At 35.6% G+C, this 26,219-nt stretch overlaps 1 protein-coding gene across 3 annotated transcripts in view; it reads left to right on the forward strand.

Annotated features, from left to right (window-relative positions):
- The window catches only part of LOC309663212 (uncharacterized protein), a 499,391-nt gene that overhangs the window by 396,776 nt on the left and 76,396 nt on the right, over positions 1–26,219 (forward strand). For all 3 annotated transcript variants that reach the window (XR_014265151.1, XR_014265152.1, XM_082466834.1), the window contains one exon: positions 2,693–2,771. Coding sequence is in view for 1 of the 3 variants with exons in the window: in XM_082466834.1 (XP_082322960.1) it covers positions 2,693–2,771 (79 nt within the window). In the remaining 2 variants the exon portion in view is untranslated. The remainder of the gene's footprint in view (positions 1–2,692; positions 2,772–26,219) is intronic.

The following is a 26,219-nucleotide window of genomic DNA, read 5'->3' on the forward strand; positions in this document are numbered from 1 at the left end:
GATACCTGTTTCTGTCATCCTTCTTATCCAACCAGTTTCCAGAAGCAGGTTTTATCCTCTAGAGGCAGGTTCACCATAAACTAATGTAGTGTAAATTTTGGTGCATCTTGCATGCACAAACCCCTTCCAACACTTGGAGAGGCGCTCTTACAAATGTGTTCATATATTCATGTTTTTCTAAAATTTTCAAAAGCATCACAATCAGTTAGGATGACTGTCTCCACAGTGATTGCCCCTCCTGACACTTCCATTTATGTTAAGTAGTGTTAGGGTGACAACAAAGCATGTTTGGAATCCAGCTAAGGGGCAGCTGAATTGGCAATATTTCATTTTTGGTTTATTGGAATATATCAATGTGGTTTACAGTCACTTCTATAAATGGTTATATAATTGTCAGCATTCCTGCTGTAGGAATGGCTTCCAGAAGTACTTCTACAACACACTCTGCTGACCCACCCAGCATTAACAGTAGGAAGTCGAAAAGATACAAATGTGTCACTGTATGAAAGTATCCTCTGGCATCTGGCACTAAAACCATGAGAATGGAGGAGAAATATGGTTAAACCTGTATAGAACTAGAAGCTAATATATAGAAAATTCTTCCAGTTTTCAAACATATGTAATTTTAAAGAGATATTTGATTCCCATAAAATGCCTAATCAAAACAAAAGTTATTTCCGGTTAGAAATATGATTTATAGCAACATGTACAATTATAAACTTGCCATACTCTATTTCTTCCTTCTTTTGATGAAAGACACTTGAAATAAAATTTATCAGAATTCCTGTGTGTAGGGCACAACCTGTAGCAGTACTATAAGAAGCAAATTCAACTGTGTGTAAAGCCACATGGTTTTTGTATCTAAACTATCAATTTTTAAAAAATTGATCAACTGTAATAGAAAGAAATCTTAATTTCTTTCTAATCTCTCCACAGAAAATACTATTCTAATTTGTATAATAGTCTTTTATATAGTACTAATATAAAAAATGTTTGTCATATGAAGACATTAAAGAGTATGCATCTAAAAAGTTTATATATCTTTAATATAGAGAGCTGTGTCAGGAAGGTAGTTCATAGATATATGCTATTTTTCTGGATATTATGAAATTTGTAGCATTTGTCAGCCCTTTAAATTTAGTAATGATTTCAGATTCTTTTCCTCATTATAAATAAATATTTGCTTTTATACGTAATTTTGTACTTGTAATTTTGAACACTTTTTTTTTAAGAGAGAGAGCCCTGAAATTTGTATAAGCTTCAAGCCTCACAGAACTGGAATCTATCTCCTCACCTTCACCCTCTTTACACTGGTTCAGGAGTTTATTCTCTCACGTTCAAACCAGACATAAAATGTCTGGTTAGCAGCTCTCCTTACTCCACTCAATCCTCCCTGCTCCCACCAGGGTTAATGTTCTAAAATACAAATTCATTTATCACCATGGGGTACACATGTCCTTCACAAGGTGCCAGTAACATTGCACAGTCACTGCTTGCTGTCTCAAGCTCCTCTGACCCAAGCTGCTCGATCAGCAGCCTCACATTCCCTGACCTTTACTTTTGAGCATGATGTTCCCTCTCTCTGTGAGAGAAAATCTTATTAGTTCTTCAAGGTCAACCTCAAATATCACCTCCTCAGTGAAGATTTGCTCAATTTATCCATCAGTTAAGTGCTCTCAAAACATCTTTATTTTTTTACTTCAGCATTTTTCACTTCACGTGGCATTTTCTTATTGATATGTATGTGTCTCCTAATTAGGAAGTTTTTTGAAAGCAGGGTCTTTAACTTGTCATGAGTGGAGCATGGTGCTTGCTTGACTTAGCACTCATTCATTCATTCACCCATTCGTTAATCATACATATCCATTGATCTTACCTACTGTATGTGTCAGACACTCTTCTGGGCACTAGGGATAAAACTTATACTTGATTCACAATAAATATTATTGAAATGAATGAGTAAATTATCCTCTGATTTTGTCATAAAGATAACTTTACTTCAAGTTCCTTCATGCCGTTGTCATAGAGCTGACAGAATATTTCATCTTACATTGAAAGGAACAGCTGTGGTAGAAAAATAGGACTGAACTAGGATCAGAAGACCTGGGTTTGAGTTTCTGGGCTTTATTTCATGGGTGGGGATCTTGAGTATGTAAATTTCTCTGGTAACAATTTTTTTTCTTTTTAAAAATGAAGAAAACATTTCATACCTCTCTGACATACTTTAAGAATTAAATGCTATAGTAGAGGTGGAAGTGCTTTGTCAATAATTGTTTTACACAAATGTTAAGACATGATTGCTTTCAGATGAAAGGTGTTGCTGCTCTTCTGCATTTAGAAACATCTTTCATTTACACTTTTGACAGTAAATCACTGTATTTATTATTTACTGCCCACCTAGAATGAAAATCACCAAATATCACTTGCTCAATCAAACTGCAATAACGCTCACTTCTCAGAGATAATGCGATTCAACTGAAGCTAAATGGGAATATATTTTGCTAATTCATCGTCACAGTCCTAAAAGTGAATGTCAAAAATGGAACTATTACTCTGGGTAGAGAGTAGTAACAAATGTGGGATATTCTAACACGCACTCAAGTTCAGTATTTATCAGATAAAAGGCAGTATTTTACCTCACAATTTTAGTAAGTGTAAAATATGTTTAATATCTTTTCTCTTTTCTCTTTAGAACTGTCGGGGTCTACTTTAGAAGAACAGGACCTGAGAAACTACATAGCCACATGGCTTGATACCTCTATTCATCCTAGGTAAGATGGGATGTGCTCCCATTATCATCTTTAAACACAGTTCTACTCTTTGTAGTTAACAACCTGTAATCTGGTTTAATAAAGAAAGGGATTTCCCTTGAAACTGGGAATAATTTATGGCATGCTTCATTGACTTGCTGTTTATTGAGAACTAATCCAAAATTTTAGAAAAGGATGTCAAGCCACATCTCCTTACCAACCATAAGAAATTATCGTATAGCATTTTTTTAAGCATAGAAAAATATAAATAGAATCTTATATGGTAGAGTAATATGTATCTTTTTTTCATTTTATCAGTACTTTTCCCTCATTCTGCTTAGAAATCCCCAGCTCTTTTTTAAGGGAAATGGTTGAACACGTACTTAGGCACATCACAGTGCAATTAACCTCACTACACATGTTTTCTGAGGTGGGCGTGTGACCAGACAATGTCAATAGTCTTTCTCTAGGATATTTCAAATAGGGAATTAAAAAATAGAGTCCCTTCCTCGCCAGTGATGAAGCTGAAAAGATGTGAGCCTTGGAGCCACAAATGGCCATAATTGCAGCTTAATCAAGAAAGCCACACAGAGAGGTTAAAGGCAACAAACACAGAGAGAGAAACAGAGACAAAATACTACAGAAACTGGGAGATACCAGAAATCAAACTCTCCTAGCTAGACAAAAAGCAAATTTCAGAATGAGCCGTAATCAGATACTAACACAACAAGAGGAGAGGATAAATCTGAGCAGAATTAATCAACAGAAGTTAGAGACCAAGGGTAATTTAATCTCTTTAGATTCTATTAAATAGTTATTGGACCAGAAGACAGACCTAGGGTAACAAAGCATATTCCAGAAGATGTGGAAATTTTGTATGCTCTTGTGATGTAAAATACAGAATGTTCAAGGGCACTAAGGTGAGCTCAGAAGTTTCTGAGATCAATTCACTCTGAATCAACCACCTGACAGTATCATCCACATCCCTGTGGCATACTCTATGGTTTGCTTCTGTTCAAAAACAAGCAGTTCATAGTCTCTTCTCCCTTACTTTTCTCTCCAGAAGTGGTGTACATGCTGACTCTCATGATCCTTGACTTCATGACAGCCAAGTGTGGCCACACGTCCCCATTATGGCCAATAAGATATACGGGATCTTCCTGGGGCGTGGGAGGTATGGGCTCTGGAAAAGCTTTTAATAGGGACAGGCTTGGTTTGCATACCTCTTCAGGTGCTTGCTCTTCTTCCTTTCATCCTTTCCTCTTTTTCTACCTGGACAATGGACACAATGATGAAAGACACAGCAGCTATTTTCAGACTAAAAATGGTGGTGACATATTAAACATGGTAGAGCAGGAAGATAGAAGGAAATTGAGCCCTTGCTGCTATCCTTAATCAGTCATTCAAGCCCTAGAAAACCTATCTTTAGACATTTTCTTATGTAAAATGAATAATATCCTAGGTATTTAAGCCCCTGTGAGTCTGGTTGGCTATTGTTTACAGCCAAATGCACTCCTGTTATAACAAGGGTTTATATCCCTGCCGGATTCATTGATCCATATAGGTCTTTCTCCTTTTTTTACCCGTAGCAGCTTCAGCATTAGCAGATGTTCCTACATAACTTCAAGAGAAGCCCTCTCTATTCCAGGACCCACTGTCTTTCTCCTAACGCTTTTAGGTGGCAGGTGGAGGTTTATGTCGGTTACAGTCAGTTTCCTACTTTTGAGTGGCAGATTTCACCTTTCTAAACATTGTGAATGTTCATAATATGTCATCAGTTAGTGAAATATTAAGAAATAAATATATGATTTAAATGGACTTATTTGATTACTATTATATAATAAAGAGATTGTTAGCCATTCCATTACACTATGGAGAAATTTAATTTTCCACATCTTTAATCTTAATACCTTGGTTTATTTAAAATCAGGTAACTCAACTATTTCAAAATTAACTTTATTATATAAGTCACTGTAGTATAAAAATTATTCTTAAAAGTTGATTTTTGCCTTCCTTCTATTATAATCAATCTAATATCAAATACGATTAGAGTCTAAAAATGACATGACATTTTCAGAAATAAATTATAATTTCCTTCTAGAAGGAAATAGTTCCTAAGTCACTTAAGAATTAAAGGTTATTTTTGTTTGTTTTTAATTTTAAAAAACTATATTCTGTAAGGAATTATTGTAATCATTTTTTCCTCTGTCAGGTCTTTTAAACAATGGACATGTCACCTGAGTCATTCTGTCAGAGTGATTCTGACATTAATTAATTTATCTTTGAGTTACTGCCATGGCTTTCTTTAACTTTCATTTATCTTTACTTTGCATATACACTAGTGAGCATGGAATTATATAGGTATTGTACTATTTCATTTTCTTTTTTTTGCTTTTTTTAATTGAAGTATAGTTGACTTACAATATCATATTAGTTACAGTTGCACAACATAGTGATTTGATATTTTTATAGACTATACCCCATATTAACTTATAAAATATTGGCTATATTCCCTGTGATATACATTATATCCTTGTGACATTTATTTTATACCTAATAGTTTGTACCTCTTAATCCCCTCTACCTATCTTGCCTCTCTCCCCACTCCTCTCCCCTCTGATAACCACTAGTTTATTCTCTGTATCTATGAGTCTGTTTCTGTTTTGTTATATTTGTTTATTTGTTTTATTTTTTAGATTCCACAGGTAAGTGAAAATATACAGCATTTGTCTTCCTTTGTCTGACTTATTTCAGTAAGCATAATACCCTCCAGGTCCATCCATGTTGTCACAAATGACAAGATTTCATTCTTTTTATGGCTGAGTAATATTTTATTGTGTATATATACCACATCTTCTATATCCATTCATCTAAGCAACTTAGGTTGCTTCCATATCTTGGCTATTGTAAATAATTCAGCTATAAACATAGGGATGCAAATATCTTTTTGGAATAGTGTTTGTATTTCCTTTGGATGTATTCCCAGAAGTGGAATTGCTGGGTCATATGGTAGTTCTATTTTTAATTTTCTGAGGATCCTTCATACTGTTTTCCATAGTGACTGTACCAGTTTACAGTCTCATCAGTAGTGCACAAGGCTTCTGTTTTCTCCACATCCTCACCATAATTTGCATCTCTTGTCTTTTTGATGATGCCCATTCTAACAGGCATGAGGAAATATCTCACTGTGGTTTTGATTTGCATTTCCTTGATTATTAGTGATGTTGAGCATTTTTTCATGTTCCTGTTGTCCATCTGTATGTCTTATTTAGAAAAATACCTATTCAGGTCTTCTGCCCACTTTTTAATTGGGTTGTTTGCTTTGTTGATATTGAGTTGTATGAGTTCTTTGTATATTTTGGATACTAACCCCTTAACAGACATATTATTACAAATATCTTTTCTGATTCAGTAACATGCCTTTTCATTTTGCTGATGGTTTCCTTCGCTGTGCAAATGCTTTTAAGTTTTGTTAAGCCCCATTTGTTTATTTTTGCCTTTGTTTCCCTTCCCTGAGGAGACAGATACAAAAAAAAAAAAATTGCTAAGACTTATGTCAGACAACATAATGCCTATGTTTTCTTCTAGGAGTTTTATGGTTTCCAGCCTTACATTTAGGTTTTTAATCCATTTTGAGTTTATTTTTGTATATGGTGATAGGAAATATTCTAATCTCATTGTTTTACATGTAGCTGTCCAGTTTTCCCAGCACCACTTATTGAAGAGACTGTCTTTTCTCCATTGTATATTCTTAACTCCTTTGTCATAGATTAATTAAGCAAATGTGTGTGGGTTTATTCTGAGCTCTCTACTCTGTTCCATTGGTCCATTTGTTGGTTTCTGTGCCCATACCATACTGTTTTGATTACTGTAGCTTTGTAGTATAGTCTGAAGTCAGGGAGTGTGTCTGATATTTAATTTTAGTAGCTACATATTTTCCTTTCATATTGCAACAGACTAAATTTTGTGTCCCCCTCCAGAATTCATATGTTGAAATCCTAACTCCCAATGTGATGGTATTAGGAAGTGGGCCTTTGGGAGGTAATTAGGTCATGAGGGCAGAGTTCTCATGAATGGGATTAGTGCCCTTATAAGAGAGACCCCAGAGAGCACTCTAGTCCTTTTTCCAACCATGTGAGGATACAGTGAGAAGTCCAGTCTGCATCCCAGAAGAGGGAGTTCACCAGAACCAATAATGCTGGCACCCTGATCTTCCAGCCTCCAGAAATGTGAGAAATAAATTTCTGTTTTTTATAAGCCAGCAGTTTATGGTACTTTGTTATAGCAGCCTGAACTAAGACACTTGTAAAATTTAAATGACTGATAATGAGCTCCTTACCTATCACCATTCTCAAAATAAGAGCACATGACTACCTCCATAGTAAGAGAATCATATGGCTTTTACTCAGGTATATGTTATGGACTGAATTCACATAGTTTACATTTCTCTATGACTGATCTTAACACCTAAAAAACTACTCCAAAAGCCAAATCACAATACAATTTATGCCATTTCTCCTATTCCTTACCCTTTCCTCCTCCCACATCTAAAAATTATATCTCTGTATAGACTTTATTAGTTACATGAATTTGCAGATTTATTGTATGCAAATTTGCATTTTTGTTCTTTATCTCATTTCCCAAGTAGTCTATCAAATTCCTGTTTAACTCCCAAAACCAACTCAATTGTCACAGGGTTAATTTAATGTATATGTATAAAAAGAGAAATATTCATTGCTTCAGTAATCTTTTGAAACATTTCTAAGTATATCATTAACCCATTGCAATAGAATAATGTGTTTGAATGTCTGTTCCCTAACTAGGCCATGATATTTATCCCCACCTCAGAAATTTGTCTGGCAAACAAAAGGTTTTCAGTAAATATATTTTGACTGAATTTGATCATAATAGATGTGAGGGCTGTAACTAAGTCTTCTACTTCCTTTATAACTCTCCAGGAGTGCTAATAGTACACAGCACATATTTAGCAAATGCTGAAAAACAGAAAATGAGGCTAGGACTGAATATATGGCCTTAAAATTGATTAGACATTGGTCTTTCCCTTCCGTAAAAGGAGTTCCATAAAAGTGCATTCTTCCTTAATTTTCCTAGTAATTACAATTAAAAATCCTGATGAAATAAATATCAGAGGAATCTGAAAGTGGAAAAAAGAACTAGCTAGGGATTTTGTGACTTGAGGAATGACTTAGAAGTGAATTCTAAATGTTTTGTTTGTTTGTTTTTGCTTCCAATATATCCTAGGCTGGGTACTAAGGAAGCCCATAAACTAGAAATGCCAATGGTAACAGACTTTTTTTAAAAAAGCCCTAAGAAAGCATAGTCTCCCTAAACAAAGACTGGGAAAACTTATGTCCTGAAAGACATAACTTTTTTGACCTCCCTCCAGGTCTGTAATAACAAGATAAAAGTTGTGCCTCACTGCTTCCCTACAGTGTGCCCTGGAGACTGTAGACAGAACACTATCTTCCATCCCTGCTCTACACTTAGGAGGTAGCATCCCTACCTCTCCCCACCATGCATTGGAGAGACTGTGTGTCAGAACCCTATCAACCATCACCACACTGCACTAACATGAGCAGAGGTGCATCCCCTCTGCTCCACATTGAACACTGTGGCTGTGGAACTGTGGAGTTAGCTATATGGATAATCCCAGTTTTATACTAAGTGAGCATCAGCAAAGAAGCAGCACTCTTTCACCTCTCTATCATGTACTGTGGAGACAGTAAAATGGAGTCTTATTACCCTAAACTTGTTCTAACCGAATGACAGCAAAGATGAAGTACCTAGCATCCACCCAATTAGAAAGTGGAAGGTAGGCATAGGGAGAGAAGGGAGCTGAAGAAAAGTATTCTGTGTATAAAATTCTGGGCAGACTCCAGAGTGGCCTATGCTTCTAATTAGTCATTCATTGAAAAGCACATGAACAGAGCAGACCAAAATAGCACTGCAAAGGTTTTGAAATCTCAACATTTAAATTACAGCCCCCCAAAGTGGGCCAGGACATGCATTCTGAATTTTAGCAGGAAGATTACCTACTAAAATAGAAGATATAAACATAACTAGTTTTATAATATATGACTTAATATTTCCAGAATATATTCCAAAATTATTCACCATATTGAGAACCAGAGACATCAATTTGAATTAGAAAAGAAAATCAACAGACTGCAAAACCAAGATATATCAAATATTGTAATTATTTGGCAATGATTATAAAATAGATATCATAAAAATTCTCTGATATTAGAAATTCTCTTGAATCAAATGAAAACAGAAATTTTGACAGAAATGGAAGATATAAAGAAAACAATAAAATCTTAGAACTGAAAAATACAGTAATCAAAATTAAAAGATGAGTTCAACAGAAGAATGAATATGACAGAGGAAATAATGAGCCAACTGGAAGACAGATCAAGAAATTATCCAATTTGAACAACAACAAAAAAGAAAAGGGCCATTCCTCAAAAACCATAAACTATCAAAACATCCAACGTAAAATAGGAAACTTGAATAGTCTTTAACAAAGTTGACTTTCTAGATAAAATCTTCTGAAAAAGAAATATCTAGCTTACTTTTACTCAATGGTGAATTCTACCAAAAATTTAAAGAAGAAATGACACCAATCCTACAAAGTCTTGTCCAAAAAACAGATGAGGGAACACTTGCTAATTAATTTTATGAGGTCACCATCACCATAACCAGATAACATTAGCACCAAAAAAACATATATATATATATACATACATACATATATATATATATATATAAACCAATCTCCATCATGAAAATACATGCAAAAATCTTCAAAAAAATATTAGCAAATAGAATCCAGAAATATATGAAAAGAATTATGCACCGTGTTCAAGTGGGTTTATTCCAGGAATGCAAAGCTGATTCAGTACTTGAAAATCAATGTAACTCACAATATTAACAGCATAAAGAAGAAACAACTGATGCAGGAAAGGCATTTGCCAAAAGGCATTATCCATTGATGTAAAAACTCTCAGCAAACTTGGATAGAACTTCCTCAATCTGATAAAGAACATCTATTGAAAATATACAGTTAACATCACACTTACTGGTGAGAAGCTAAATGCTCTCCACCTAAAACTAAGAACAAAGCAAAGATATTGTCTGCTACCACTCCTTTCCAACATAATATTGGAAGTTCTAACCAGTGCAACAGTCCAGAAAAGGAAATTAAAGACATACGGATTGGAAAAGGAAGAAATATAACTGTCCCTATTCCCACATGGTATAATTGTCTACATAGAAAATCCCAAAGATTCCATTAAAAAATTTTTTTCTAGACCTAATAAGTGAGCATAGCTAGTTCAAAGGAAATAAGATCATGACACAAAAATTAAATATATTTCTATATAGCAGTAATGAACCATTTGAATTTAAAATTTAAAAATTACTATGACAATACCTTCCCCAAATAAAACAATTATAAATCTACTAAATCAATTATAAATCAATTATAAATAAAACAATTAATCTACTAAATCCAGCTAAAACAATTTTGAAAATGAAGTTAGAAAAATTGCACTACCATATTTTAAGACTTTCTATATACTTTACAGTAAGTACAACAGAGGTATGGGTAGAAGAACTGACACTAATATCAGTGGAGCAGAATAAAGAATCCAGTAATAGACTCCCATAAGTACTGCCAACTGATTTTTGACAAAGATGCAAAAGCAATTCAATGGAGAAAGGAAAGTTTTTCCAACAAATGGAATAATTGGACACCCCTAGGCAAAATATAAACCTCAACCTAAATTTCAAAACCTAAACAAAAATTAACTCAAAATGGATTACAGATATAAATATAAAACCAAAATCTATACAATTTTTAGAATAAAACATAGGAGGAAATCTTTACTATCTTGGGTTAGGCAATGAGTTCTCAGAAAAGACAATGAATATATAAGTCACATAAAAAATTTATTAGTTAAACTTTATTAAAATTAAAACACTTTTGCTCTGCAAAAGACTGTTAAGAGGTTGAAAAGACATGCCACAGACCAGGAGAAAATACATGCAAATTGCCTGTGTTGCACAGGGCCTGTGTCTGGAATATGTAAAGAACTCTCTAAACTTAACAAGCAAAACAGAGACTTCAGCTGGAGAAGGGGCAAAAATCCTGAGCAGACAGTTCATCAAAGAGGATATATGAATGGCAAAGAATTACATGAAAAGAAATATATTAGCCCTTAAAGAAATGCAAATTAAAGCTATGATGAGATACCACTATAAGTGTATTCGAATGGCTAAATTAATAAAAACTGACAATTCCAAAGACTGGTGAGGATACAGACCTACTGGATCCTTCATACACTCCTGGTGGGAATGGAAAATGGTGCAAGCACTCTGAAAAACAGTTTGAAAGTTTCCTATAAATTTAAATATGCACTTATCATATGACCCTTGGTATGTATTCTAGAAAAATAAAAAATTATGCTTACATAAAAACTTGTACATAAATGTCTATAGCAACTTGTAATAGTGAAAATTAGAAGTAATTTAAATGTCTTTCAGCAACTAAATGTGCAAAGTGTGGTACATTCATGCAATGGAATACTACTCAGGAATTAGAAGAAATGAACTATTGATACAGACAACTACTTGAATGAATCTCGAAGGCATTATGCTAAGTGAAAGAAGCCAGACAAAAACTGAGTGCATACCATATGATTCCATTCATATTAAGCTCAAGAAAAATCTAAACTTAAGAGATCTAGAACAGACTCATGGTTGCCGGGGTTAGGCTTGGTGGGCAGGGTGTGACTAGGAAGAGATAATACAAAAGAGTTTCTTTGAGATTATGGAACCGTTCACTATTCAGATTGTGATGGTAGCTATATGAATCCATATCTGTGATTAAATTTCATACAACTAAACAAAAATAGTACATGTAAAAATGTGAAATCCAAATGTTATGTAGTTTACTTGATAATATTGTATCACTGTCAATTTCCTGATTTTGATGATTGCACTGAGATTTTATAAGATGTTAACATTAGCAGAACCTGGCTGGAGATTACACAGGAATGTCTGTATATTCCTTCAACTTTTATTTGTGTCTAAAATTATTTCAAAATAAAAGTTTAAAATACTGACTATATAGAAAATGGAGAAGCATTTGGTGTGAATTCCTAACTCTGAAGTCTTTCTCCTGTTCCTACCCTATGTCATCTGTTGCCTAACAGCCTCATTTCTCATTGAGGAGCATTACAAATGGAAAAGTACCACTGAATTACTTCCCACTGACTGTAAAGCAATCACATTATTGCTTGGCAACCAGTCCAGGGTGATGAACAAGAGGTTACTGAGGAAAAAAAGCTCAAGTGGAGGTTTTATTTGAAATTTCCCCTGAAACAAAAGGATGTTCATCAACTCAGGATGGGAGCATGCATACATAGTCTGACAGACTCTATGTATATAATTTTGCTGAACTTAATATATAGGATTTCTTGTCAAGCTTCCAAGAAATGTATTAAAACAATAATACTCTGAAGATTTGATTCATATTTAATCAACATAGTATAAACAGGTCAAATTTAAACAAGCACTATAAAATCATTCCCTAGGCAAGCTACTGTTTGATATCAACCAAGGAAATGATTGTAATATTTGGTGGGAGTATATACTAATCATGACTAGTAAAACTGAATTTTAGCTATATAAATAAAACAACTGAAAGACATAAAATGTCAAATTTACTAAATTAGTGTTTCCTTCTACCATGAAGTGGATGGTTTCATATTCCTGCAAATTCTATATAAATCTGAATATGTTCCCATCAAATTAACTTCTTTATTAACTTTTCTTTATACTCAAAACTTTCCAAAATTCGAGTTGTGACATAATTTTGTAGAATAAGCAGCACCTAGGAAGAAGTGATGAAAATAAACATTTCTGTCAAGGACTGAGAACTCACATGTAAAAAATTGACAGTATTAACATTACCTGAGCCCTATTTTCCCAGAAAACAGTGATTGTTTAGAAATCCCTGTACACTTCTGTTTTTGAAATCTTTCTGGCATTTTATATATGTTCCAGGAAACAATTTACCATAAAGAACCACATTTCCCCACAAGAACTGACAAGATTCACTATCTACTCTTTTACTGACTCCCATAAGATTTGGAGACAACTGCCTGCAATATCTGTGACAAGACCAAATGCAGACCCTCTGAAGTCCTATTCTTTGCCTCAAGAATGACTAGCTGCGATCAGAACTGTTTGTCCCTCTGTAAACAGCTAGACACAAAGAAAAACATTCCCCATTCAGCTGACAGAGAATTCCCCTAATTGTAAAATGATCACAACGCTAAATCACCCCACCTGTAAATTGTCTTCTTCCTATGAAAGTCTAAGCCAATATCACCCTACCACAACTCTATAATCTTCAAATCTGTAATGCTCTCCCTATTGCAATAGACTGAATAAAATCTCTCCTTAACTGGTGCATTTTAAACTGATTTTAACTGATTGCAACATAAAATGCAATCAGATGTTTTGATTTTTGTTTTACAATATGTTGTTTTGGATAGCAAATGATTCCTGTGATGGTAAATTTTGTGTCAATTTGGCTGGGATGGCCAAATTAAATTTTATTTCTGGGTGTGTCTATGAAGGTGTTTCCAGATGAGATTAGTGTTTGAATTGGTGCATTTAGCTCCTCCCCAGTGTGAGTGAGCAATATTCAATCTGTCCAGGGCCTGAACCAAACAAAAAGTAGAGGAAGCAGATATTTGTTCCACCTGCCGTTACTGCCTGACTGCTTGAGCTATCAGTCTTTTGATTTTGGACTGGGATTTACACCATCAATCTTCTGGTTCTGTTCAGACTCAGACTGGAATTACACAGCCAGTTTTCCTGGGTCTTCAGCTTGCAGACAGCAGATTGTGGGACTTCTCAGCCTCCACAATCATGTGAGCCAATTCCTCGTAATTAATTAATTAATTAATTGACTAAATATCCTATTAGTTTTGTTTCTCTAGAGAACTCTAATACAATTCCATTGCAAGATTTGAATGTTAATAAAATTCTAAACTAGTAGCACAATTTCTTATTAATGTAATTTAGAAAAATGCAAGTTGGAAACTAAGCTAAATGCCATATTTTTGCTAAAACATGATATTAAAGCAAACTGGCAGAAGTCTTGTTTGCATGACAATTTTTTTAGAATCAACTGTTAAATAATGAAGACAACTTGAGTACCAGGAAACTAAGGTTAAGACCTTTCACCAAATTCATAGGAAGTTGTCAAAAGACAAGCACTTCATGTGGAGATACTAAGACTGAAGAAAGTATCTGAATGTCCTCTCAAAAGTGTTTTGACTCAGCCCAGGGAAAATTGTTCCACATTATTAAGTGGATGAAAGAGGGTTATAGACAATCTAAAAGGACAAGTTAACCTTTGCAGAGCAAAATGAAATAGTTGTAAATATTGGCTGAGTGAGACACATTCTTCGGCAGCATTAGAGACAAGATCAGCATTTTAGGAAAAAATTAGCAATTCAGAAAGGCAACAAATTGCAGAACAAAACCAGCAACAGCAGTCAGAAAGATTTTGCAACCAATTCTGGGAGCATTCTTGATCATTCCTTAGTATTTTAGAACGTTTGGAAACAATTCTGTGAGTCATTAAATTCTTTTTCTCTTTTAAAAAATTTAGTTGGCTTTGCATTGGAATTCTGTAAAATGTAATACTAATCAATACAAAACATTACTAAATAAAAGAATTACTCAGATGATTAAAGAAAATTAATTTTCGCTTCCAGCACAGCATATATACCTAGGGCTTTATCAATGTGGGAAAGTGGATAGACCTTGGATAAAATATGAATTTTGTTGTAATACTGAGTTGAGGAGGTGGAAGTAAAGAAAATTTCCAAGGGACAGGAAGGGATCCTGAAATCTGAGCTTGAATTAATAAGCACAGAAGAAAGGTAGGTTTTTCCTAAGGAACTTTCCAATATCATGATTGTCTAAAGGAAGAGGAGGAAGGTGAACCAGAGTGTACTATATTGAGCCAGGGAATCTGAAAGGGGCCATGAGATTGGTAATACTCCCTGGCTCAAAAAAAAGCAAAAGTGAATCTTCTCTGGATGAAAGCCTTTTCAATTTAGGCCCCAGTTTTTACACATATTAAGATCAGCCAAATATGAGCTTTTATTAAAGACAGTCGAATTTTTAAGAAAATAATCTTTTTAAGAGACAGAAACAGACAGCAAAAAAGAAATATTGCCATTAATTTTATATGTATAAAATATTTAAAGAAATAAAAGATATAATTATGTATGTGAAATATATAAAGAAACAAGAAATGCAATGACAAAAAAGAAAAAAGATAAAACCAAATGGAACTTTCAGAAATAAAAATAAATTAAGGGGCATCTAAGATGGTGGTATAGAAAGACCCTGAACTCACCTTCTCCCATGGACACAACAAATTTACCCCTACATATAAGTAATTTTCCTTGGAAAAGAACCTGAGACCTAGGTGAAGTGCATCTCCACAACAAAAGACAAAAGAGATGCATGGACAAGGGTAGGAGAGGCAGAGACACAGCCTTACCTCGGACCCCACCCTGGACATGGTGGCCCCACAATCAGGAATTATCCCCCAAATACGAAACTCTCTCTTGAGGAGTGAAGGGATTGTGCCTCACGTCAGGCATCCCAACCCTGGGGGCTAGCACTGGAAAGATGAGCCCCTACAATGTCCGGTTTTGAAAATCAATGGGGATTCAGACCAGGAGAATCTGAACTGCAGAGAACAGAGATTCCACTCTTAAAGGGTTTGCAAACAAACCCAAGCAAGCTGAGATCCAGTGCAAAAGCAAAAGATTGAAAAATATCTCTACTATAAGTGAGGGAGACTCAGTTACTAATTTTAAAGTGGTTGGCGAGAGGCAAGAACCTGTAGGGATTCTATCCAGGAACAGAAGCACTGGTAGATGCCAGTTTTACAAACTCATTTTAACATGACAGAGCCTGTGGGCACCATTTTTGCTAGCCCCACCCTCCCCACTCAACAGGCAAGCCGTAATCAACCTGGATGAGTGCCTCAAGCCTAGCCATCCTGCACAGAGACTGAATCACACCTGGAACAGACAAGCACCCTGAGTCCTGCCCTTCCTACACAGCAGACAAGCCACACCCAGGTCAGATGAACACTCCAAGCCCTGACCCCCCAACACAGAGATCAAGCCATAACCTCGTAGCCGGGACAGGTAAGTGACTCAAATCCTACAGTGGCCAAGCCGTGACCAGGCCAGGTAAGCACCCTGAACCCCACTCTCCCCATGCAGCCGCCACAGCCCTATTACAGATAGCATGCCTACACAGCGCAAGTGAGGGACACTCATAGAGTGCCTGGCTCTGCTGGCTGGGGGAGATTGCACTTCTGGGACACACAAAACAGCTCCTATACAAACCACTCCTTCAAGACAGGGAGGTAGTCATTTCAGGGAGACAGAGGAATATGTTCCAAAAACAAAAAACAGGCAAGTCTCCAGAAAAAGACCTTAATGGAATAGATAAGCAACCCACCTGATAAAGAGTTCAAATTAGTGGTCATAAAAAGCTTACCAATCCCGGGAGATGAATGGATAAACACAGCAAGAACTTCAACAAAGAGACAGAAAATATAGGAAAGTACCAAACAGAAGTTATATAACTGAGCCAAAATATACACTAGAGGGGTTCAACAGCAGAATGAAAGAAATAGAAGCACAAATCAGCAGGCTGGAAGACAGTGCAATGGAAAACACCCAGACAGAGAAAAAAAAAAGAATTAAAAGAAGTGAGGATAACTTAAGGGACCTCTAGGACAATTTCAAACAGAATATCATTTGCATTACAGGGGTCCCAGAAGGAGAAAGAGAGAAAGGGCCAGAAAAATTGTTTGAAGAAATAATGGCTGAAAGCTTTACTAATCTGGGGAAAGAAACAGACATCCAGGACAGGAAGCCCAAAGAGTTCTAAATAAGATGAACCCAAACGAAACATACTGAGATACATTATAATTAAAACAGTAAAAGTTAAGGATAAAGAGAGAATCTTAAAAGTGAAAGAGAAAAGCAACTTATTACATATAAAGAAAACCCCATGAGGCTATTGGCAGATTTTTCAGAAGAAACTTTACAGGCTAGAAGGGAGTGGCATGGCATAGTCAAAGTCCTGAAAGGAAAAAACTGCCAGCCAAGAATTCTGTATGCAGCAAAGAATTCAGAATTGAAGGAGAAATTAAGAATTTTCTAGATAAGCAAAAAGTAAAGGAGTTTATCATCACTCGACTGGCCTTACGAGAAATGTTAAAGAGACTTCTCTCAGATAAAAAGAAAAGGCACTAATTAATAATAAGAAAACATACAAAAGTAAAATCTCACCAAAAAGGTAAATAAATAATAAAGATAGTGGATCAATCACTTATAAAGCAGGGATAAAGGGTAAAAGACAAAAGTAGTAAAACTAATTAAAAATACAATAATTCATTAAGAAAGATATGTAAAATAAAAATATGTTAAAATGTATCATCAAAAATATAAAACATGGGGGATGGAAAATATAAAGCTTTGGAATGTGTTCAAAATTGTTACTATCAACTTAAAAGAGACTGTTATATACATAGAATGTTATATGTGAACCTCACAGTAACCAAAAAGAAAAAACTCATAGTAAATACACAAGAGAAAATGAGAAAGGAATCTAGACATAACATTAAAGAAAACAATCAAACCAAGGGAAGAGAGAAAGAGAAGAAGAAAGTATCAGAGAGGAACTACAAAAACAGCCAGAAAGCAATTAACAAAATGGCAATACCTATCAATAATTGCTTTAATGTAAATGGACTAAATTCTCCAATCAAAAGACATTGGGGCTTCCCTGGTGGCGCAGTGGTTGAGAATCTGCCTGCTAATGCAGGGGACACGGGTTCGAGCCCTGGTCTGGGAAGATCCCACATGCCACGGAGCAAATGGGCCCATGAGCCACAGTTACTGAGCCTGCGCAGCTGGAGCCTGTGCTCTGCAACAGGAGAGGCCACGATAGTGAGAGGCCCACGCACCGCGATGAAGAGTGGCCCCCGCTTGCCGCAACTAGAGAAAGCCCTAGCACAGAAATGAAGACCCAACATAGCAATCAATCAATCAATCTTTAAAAAAAAAAAAAAAAAAAACTAGGTAAGTTAAAAAAAAAAAAAAAAAAAGACATTGGGTGGCTAAGAAAACAAGTAAGCTCTCCAAGAAGAGATACTTGTGCAGAGATCAAAATGGAGTGAGACAATGAGCTATCCAGACATTGGCATAAGAGATTTTCAGGCATAAAGAGTAAGCAAAGAGGCAGGAGGGGATTTGGTGTACTCAAAGAATAGAAAAGAGTCCAGAGTGGGTGAGGCACAGGGAACAAAGGCCATGGAGTTGAAATAAATTCAGAGAGATAGGCAGAGGCTAGATCTTGTATGCCATGGGAGGGACTTTGGGTAAAGTGTGTAGGAAAACCACTTGAAGGTTTAGAGCAGGAGAATGACTTGATATGATCGATGTATTAAAAGAATCTTGCTTACTGCGAAAGAATAGATTATAGGGTGTTAGGGATCACCAAGACTGGAAGTGGGGAGACCAGGGAGAAAGCTACTACAGTAGTCCATGCAGAGATGGTGGGAGTAGTGGGAATGGTGAGAGTGATTTGTTCCAGAATATATTTTGAAGGTATAGACTACAAAACGTGTTGTATTGGATATGGATGAGGAGAGAAAGATGATGCAAGGATTATTTTCAAGGATTTTGACTTTAGCACACAGGCAGATAGTAGTGCTATTCACTGAAATATGAGAACATTGTAATAGGAACAGATTTGGTAGGTAGTGTGGAGGTGGGGGGAGGTAGGAGTCAATAATCCAGTTTTGGATGTGCTAGATTTGAAATATCTGCTAAACATCCAAGTGGAGAGGTTTAATAGTCATATGGTATATTTATAGATTTCAGGAGAAAATGTACAGCTACTCAAAAATTGATCATTATCAGAACAGAGGCAGTTAGAAGCATGGAACTTAAAATTTCATGTAGAGCATGAACGTAGAGGAAGAAAAGAAAAATCTGAGTCTAAGATTACTCCGATATGTAGAGATATAAAAGACCAGGATACAGAAAATGAGACAGATAAATGGTAGCCAGTGAAGAATGCGGAATTTTTTAGTGTGAGACACAAAGATAAAACAGTAAAATAAATAAGCAAATCATGTAATGAGAAGGACTAGTTTTAGTGAATATTCCCAAAATTAAAATAGATATTTTTAAAGTGACTTCAATTTTTATTTATATTTTTAAATTTTCAATTTAATTTATTTAAATTAAAAAGAAAAATAAACAGTTTACCCATTTCCCCTCACACCCCACCTCTGATCTATGGTGAAGTGACTTCATTTTTTATCTTTGCTTACCTTCACAGAGAGCAATATAATTGATAAATTCTGATAGAGACTGATGCTTTCACAAAACTGGATTGCAGGATGACCCAAGTAATTTTCTGAAAGAAAAATATATATGAAAACGTATACTGTATTGTCAGGATTGCTGTTCTTATACAAATAGATGGATAAAATAATAGGAGCAATAACTTCTGTAAACATACTTTTAAAACCAAATCAAATACAAAAATCTTAGAGACTTCCATTTTATTTAACCAAACATTGCAAATATTCATCAATTTAATTGCATCCTTGGAAAAGTGTTCAAAGTCCAGGCTTAACCAGAGCAAGTAATAAAACTCGAACAATGTTCTTAGAAGTTAACATACAGAGTTGGACCCATTTAAAAAAAAAAAAATAAGAGTAAGGTGAAAAATACACATTATGTGTTCCAAGTTAAAGCTTAAGTGACTAGAAGGATGAAAGTAATGAAAACATTTAGGTAAATGAAATGTTTGTTTCATTTGTTGAAATAAATCAATTGTAGTTCCCTAAACAAATCAAGGAGATAATCAATAGTGCCTGAAATGAAGTGCTCAGTGTATCTAGCTGTTTTTAGTGTCCATTCACAGGAGAGGAAAGGAGCAATATAGAAAACATCTCCTTTTCCCCATTCATTTCCTTTGATCTACGGAGGATTTGCACAGCTACTTCTACTTATTTATATCTCCCAACCAGACAAATAGTTCAGGCAATATGGGAAAGGGACCTCCTCAGCAGCTTCTGACAACTCTCTTTCCCTCTAACCCAAACCAAGAAGTCTGGGAAATGTACAAGCGCTTTCCATCCACTCTTCTACCATAGTCTATCACACATGCCTTTATGTCTTTGTAAGAAATCACGGTTACCTAACAAGGGTAACCGTGCCTGCCTTTTCAGAGCCTTACTACTGGGGATACTCCCTGTGAAATATGCAGCTTAGGAGAAGTAGGATACCAAATAGTGGAGACTGCAGGTTCTAAGAATTCTATACCATTGAAATAACATAGAATATGATTCGCATTCTAGTAAGTTAGGAATCTACTCATATATCTAGTCAAAAATTCTCATTTTGGGGCTTCCCTGGTGGCGCAGTGGTTGAGAATCTGCCTGCCAATGCAGGGCACACGGGTTCGAGCCCTGGTCTGGGAAGATCCCACATGCCGCGGAGCAGCTAGGCCCGTGAGCCACAATTACTGAGCCTGCGCGTCTGGAGCCTGTGCTCCACAACAAGAGAGGCCGTGATAATGAGAGGCCCGCGCACCGCGATGAAGAGTGGCCCCCACTTGCGGCAACTGGAGAAAGCCCTCGCACAGAAACCAAGACCCAACACAGCCATAAAGAAAGAAAGAAAGAATCTTGGTCAAAAAAGGTGATGATTTACTTTCTTCTAGAAATAGAAAAGGAGAAATGCCAAAAGACAGTACCAGAGTAAATCATCTTTAAAAAAAAAAAAAAAAAATTCTCATTTTGAAATTTAAAAATCATTGCCTATACGTTTAGGTATATTGTATTTTTAAAAGAAAACCTGTCTGTTTTCATGCTTTCCGGAGGTATTGCTTCAGATAATATGGGCATTCAAGGTGAATTTCAGGTACCAGTGTGGTCACATTACCTTAATTCCTGTGGCTGAAGTTGTGTGAATGAAAATATTTCAGCTCTCGCTGATGCTTTACTCTTGTAACATACTGAGATGAATCCCAATCTTTTCCCTGCCCAATAAGCACAGATAATTTCAAACAACACTGGTGAACTAGTGACACCTACACTAAGGACATTCCTTTTTCAGTCACAAATTGTGTAACAGGTAACCCTGCAACTGATGGTGAGAGCACTTAAACAAAGGAACTGCTGTCAAAGGCCCACATTTTTGATAGATGGTTGGTTGAGTACAACTGCATCTGGTTCGTAACACCTGGAACGATTCTTTAACTTGAGCCTCTGCAGTGCAGTAGTGATTAAGAGTGCACAGCCTCTGGAGACAAACTGCTTAGTTCAAATTGGGCTCTACTGCTTTCAAGCTATGGAAAAAGCAAGTTAGCTCTTCTATACTTTATAAAAAGTGTAAATAAAAAGAGAGTAACAGCAGTGCCTAGATAATAGGAAACTTGTGATGACTGAATGAATTGCTGTAAAGCAGAGGAAGCATTGCTTATTACAGTGGCTCGACAAATGTTATTTATTAATTACCTGAGAGCAAAACAAAATAGTGATATTATGTAGGTTTACTAAAGATTTAACTTTGGCACATGTGCAACAATTTAATTTATATAAACCCCACTTCATCCTCACTTAACTCTCAATTCTTGATAGTTTTGAGCTTGGTTTTGTTTAAGTCATCCTCTTTGTTGGTTCCATCCTTGCCTTCACATGATAATTATCTTTATTTCTGTATACAGCTACTTCCCTAGGGATAAACTGGCAACAGCGGGCACTCAGACATCTTCTGAATTCACTTATTTTGACTGAAAAGTATAAGATTTTCTACTTTAACCTGTGGACTTTTTGTTTCTGTTAAGTTGTGTTCTGTTTTGCTTGTATCTATGCTTTGCCACAGGACTGAATGAGAAACTTCTAGGTTTTAGTAAACCATGGCTCTTCTTTTCACCTTTGACTTGATGAGCACACTGGAAATTTGTATCAATACTAGATTTAATTTCCCCCTAGGGCAAGGTTCATCTATTCTCCCTTCTTTTCCTTGCTGTTTCCCTGTACTTCTCAGGAAACTTCTTGCCTCCAAGGGGAGTTTACCCGGCTTCCTATGGTATAAAGAAACCCTTTGTGGTAGGCAGACTTTGCCTTGCCTTATTAAAAAAAAAAAAAAATAGTAATGGAAACATGAAACATGACTGTGGAAATAAACCTCTACCAGCATTTCCTCGATTGTTGGTTAGAAATGAGACTGGACATTATGTTTAATATGTTTTAAACTTTCAATCATTCAATTATAGATGTCAATCCATATATTAATATAAAGAGAATTCATAGCTTTGATTTTTTTTCTATTCTCTACAACAAATATAAAGAAAAATCATATTGCTCATGCAAGCATATAAAATTTCAAGAACTTAATATTTTCTCATCCTAGTTTATTCATGCCTTAGCAAAATAACTTCAGGACAAATATTTTATCATAGTACCTGCAATATTTTATCTCAGAATTGGCTGTGACTTTCCAGGTTCCTCTTTTTATTTACTTACTATTTCAATAGCATGGCCTAGTTTATAATACTGTCCTAAGGAATTTATATTTTCAGATAAATATGTGTTAGGCAAAAAATGAGAAGAAGAAATACAGTGACTTTTTATTTCAATAAAACCAGCTGAAATAAAATTTCAATTTAATCAACATTTTAATATAGATATGACTATGCAGAATACAAGTATCAGTCCACATTATATCAGCAAGTCACTGACTATATTATAACCTTATCAAATGCTCTTTTAAAAGAAGCTACATTTACATGATACCAAAATAACTGAGAAAAAGGGAAAATTTTGGCTGGTCATCTGCACTTGGACTCTTCATGCCAGTTATGTACTAGTGTCCCTTTTTTCTCCTAAGGTTTTATGTATCACACAGATATATCTTACAGCATTGATGTCTCCTGTTTAGTAATGGGACAATATTGATTTAAACTTAAGTACTTTGGAGGTCTTGGTCACAGAACAGGAAGTATTGTGGTGATTAATCCTGGGGTAAATTTTGCTTAATATTTTAAAATAAATTTAGACTTAAAAGAAGATGTATGGGCTTCCCTGGTGGTGCAGTGGTTGAGAATCCGCCTGCCAATGCAGGGGACACGGGTTCGAGCCCTGGTCTGGGAAGATCCCACATGCCACGGAGCAACTGGGCCCGTGAGCCACAACTACTGAGCCTGCGCGTCTGGAGCCTGTGCTCCGCAACAGGAGAGGCCGCGATAGTGAGAGGCCCGCGCACCGCGATGAAGAGTGGGCCCCGCTCGCCGCAACTAGAGAAAGCCCTCGCACAGAAACGAAGACCCAACACAACCAAAAATAAATAAATAAATTTATTAAAAATAAAAAAAAAAGAAGATGTACACAATACAAAAATTAAACATGAGAGATGTGAATAGAGAGGGATGATTACTATATTTTAAATTATCACTTTAGTTTCCACTCCTGGAAGGAGTGATCAGATTCTTAGAATAAAGTTAAAACCAAGTACAAATGAACTGAAGCTTTGGAAATGCAGTCTCAGGTATATCTCATTTAGTGCTTTCATCTTCCTAGAGGAATACGACTATACTCATATTTTAGTATTAGGAAACTGAGCCCTATGTAGATTAATAAGTAGGTGATGCAGGATTCTAGATTAGGTCTTTTAACCCAGGACTGTGCTTGCTTTACTATACCATGTGAGGAGATAAACAATACAACATTAAATGGTAGTGTTTGACAGAGTATGACTATGTGCCAGACAAAAAGTAGGAAATAGCAGGGTGCCGTGGTTAGTTTTATATGTCAATTTGACTGGGCTGAGGGATACCACGATAGCTGGTAAAACATTATTTCTGAATGTGTCTATTAGGGTATTTCTGCAAGAGATTAGCATATGAATCAGTCCACTGAATAAGAAAATTTGTTCTCACCAGTGAAGAACCAATCCACTGAGGGCCTGAATAAAACAAAAAAGGCAGAGGAAGGGCTAATTTGCTTTCTGCTGGTGTTGAGATATCTGTCTTCTCCAGTGCTTGTACAACAGACTCAAGACTGAATTACACCACTAGCTTTCCTGGTTCTCCGCTCTCTGGCTTGCAGGTGGCAGATTGTGGGACTTCTCCACCTCCATTATCACGTGATCCAATTCCTATAATAAATCTCTCTCTCTCTCTCTAGATATAAATATATAGATACAGATATATAAATATATACATATAAATCTATATAAAATATATTGTATCTGTATTTATATAACCTATTGATTCTGTTTCTCTGGAGAATCCTAAATAATACATATGGGTGGTAAATATTTTGCCTAACTATCTGACATGAATTGCTAAAAGTTATGCTAGTCCCCTGAGAAAATAAGTCCAAAACTCAAATCAATGACCTTCCACATAAAGAAATTAGAAAAGTAGAAAAATTGAGAAAATTAAAAACCCAAGTAAGAAGATAAGAGTGAAAATCAATGAAGTAGAAAACAGAAAACAATAGAAAAATATTAAATCAAAGTCTGATTCTTTGAGAAAATAAATAAAATTAATAAACTTCTAGCCCAACTGATCAGGAAAAAAAGTAGAAACAAATTATCAATGTAAGGTATGAAGAAGGTGATGCCACTACAGATTTGTCAGATATTAAAATGATAATAATAAATATTATCAACAGTGCTATATCAATAAATTTGAAACAGATAAAACTGACAAATTTATTGAAAGCGACAAAGTACCAAAGCTCATTCAAAAAGATATAGACAATCTGAATATTCCTATATCTATTTTAAGAATTGAATTTGTATCTAGAAACATTCAAACCAAGGAAATGCTGGGCCCAGATGGCTTTACTAGGAAATTCAGTGAGTCAATTAAGAGAGAAATAATACCAAAATCTAGAAAATGGAAAGGTAGAAAATACTGTGCAACTCATAATATGAGGCTAGCATTAGTTTTATTCCAATACCAGGAGAGGAAATAAATATTCCTCATAAACACAGATGGGAAATTTTTTGTTGGAAATTTAGCAAATCAAATCCAACAATATCTAAAAAGGGTAATATATCATGACCAAGTGAGGTTTCACCAAGTAAAACAAGTTTGGTTTAATATTTGAAAATCTATCAATGTAAACAGACTAAAAACAGACAAAATATATGAGCATCTCAGTAAATGCTGAAAAAGCATTGGACAAAATCCAACATTCCTAATAAAAAGCTCTTAGCTAATTGGTAATTGAAAGAAGCTTTCTTACCTGCTTTTTAGAAAAATCTATGAACTGTTAGTTAACATCATTTCTTTTTGAACTTTCTTACGGTTTCCATCTCTCCACTGACATTATCCATCTGATCTTGAATGTTTTCTAATTTTTGCATTAGAGTCCTAATCATATTAATCATAGTTATTTTAAATTCCTGATAATTCTAGTATATGTGTCATCTCTGAATCTGGTTTTGATTGTTGTGTCTCTTCAAACTTTGTTGTTACTCACTTTTTGTCTTGCCTGCTCTTTTTTGTTGGTAGTCTTGAAATCTGGGCATGTTGTTTTGGGTAATAGGTAATGAAATTAAAAAGCCTATAATGTTTCATAGAGGAGATATGTTTTGTTTAATATTTGTTACAGCTATAAGTACTAGAGGCTTCAAATTCTTAAAATGTCCTTATTTCGTCTCCCTCCATGGCTTTGGGGTTTACCTTTGTTCTGTTCTTCAGAGAGTCTGCATCTTTCAGATATTTCCACTGTTGTAGTGAAGGCATTTTGAAGTGATGATGGGTGATGCGGAACAGGATGTTCTATGAACTTTCTTTAAAATATCATTGCTTTAATAGGCCTGTATCTCAGAGTGAAGCCTTTCCAAGAGTTTTTGTCCCTCCTACACAGGTGTAGCTTTTTATCTCTCTCTTCCCTATATTCTTTTCCCTGGTGCAGCATTCTCAATCTGTTTCCTTGAGGCCCTCTCCCCTACTGAGTATCATTTTTTATTTTCCCCTTAGGTGGGACAGAAAGGCTGAGGCAGGCTGGAGTGGGTGGAATTTTCTTTTGCCATCTGGGACAATGTTTTAGCAAAACCTTGAGGTAAGCCTTTTGGTAAAAATCCTTCCCTCTGGAGAGTAGGTTTCTTTTTTTTTTTTTTTTTTTAGTATTTTGTTTATTTATTTATTTATGGCTGTGTTGGGTCTTCGTTTCTGTGCGAGGGCTCTCTCCAGTTGTGGCAAGCGGGGACCATTCTTCATCGCGGTGCGCGGGCCTCTCGCTATCGCGGCCTCTCTTGCTGCGGAGCACAGGCTCCAGACGCGCAGGCTCAG

The sequence above is a fragment of the Balaenoptera physalus genome (assembly GCF_965194825.1).
Source record: "Balaenoptera physalus genome assembly, chromosome: 6".
Taxonomy (NCBI): Eukaryota; Metazoa; Chordata; class Mammalia; order Artiodactyla; family Balaenopteridae; genus Balaenoptera; species Balaenoptera physalus.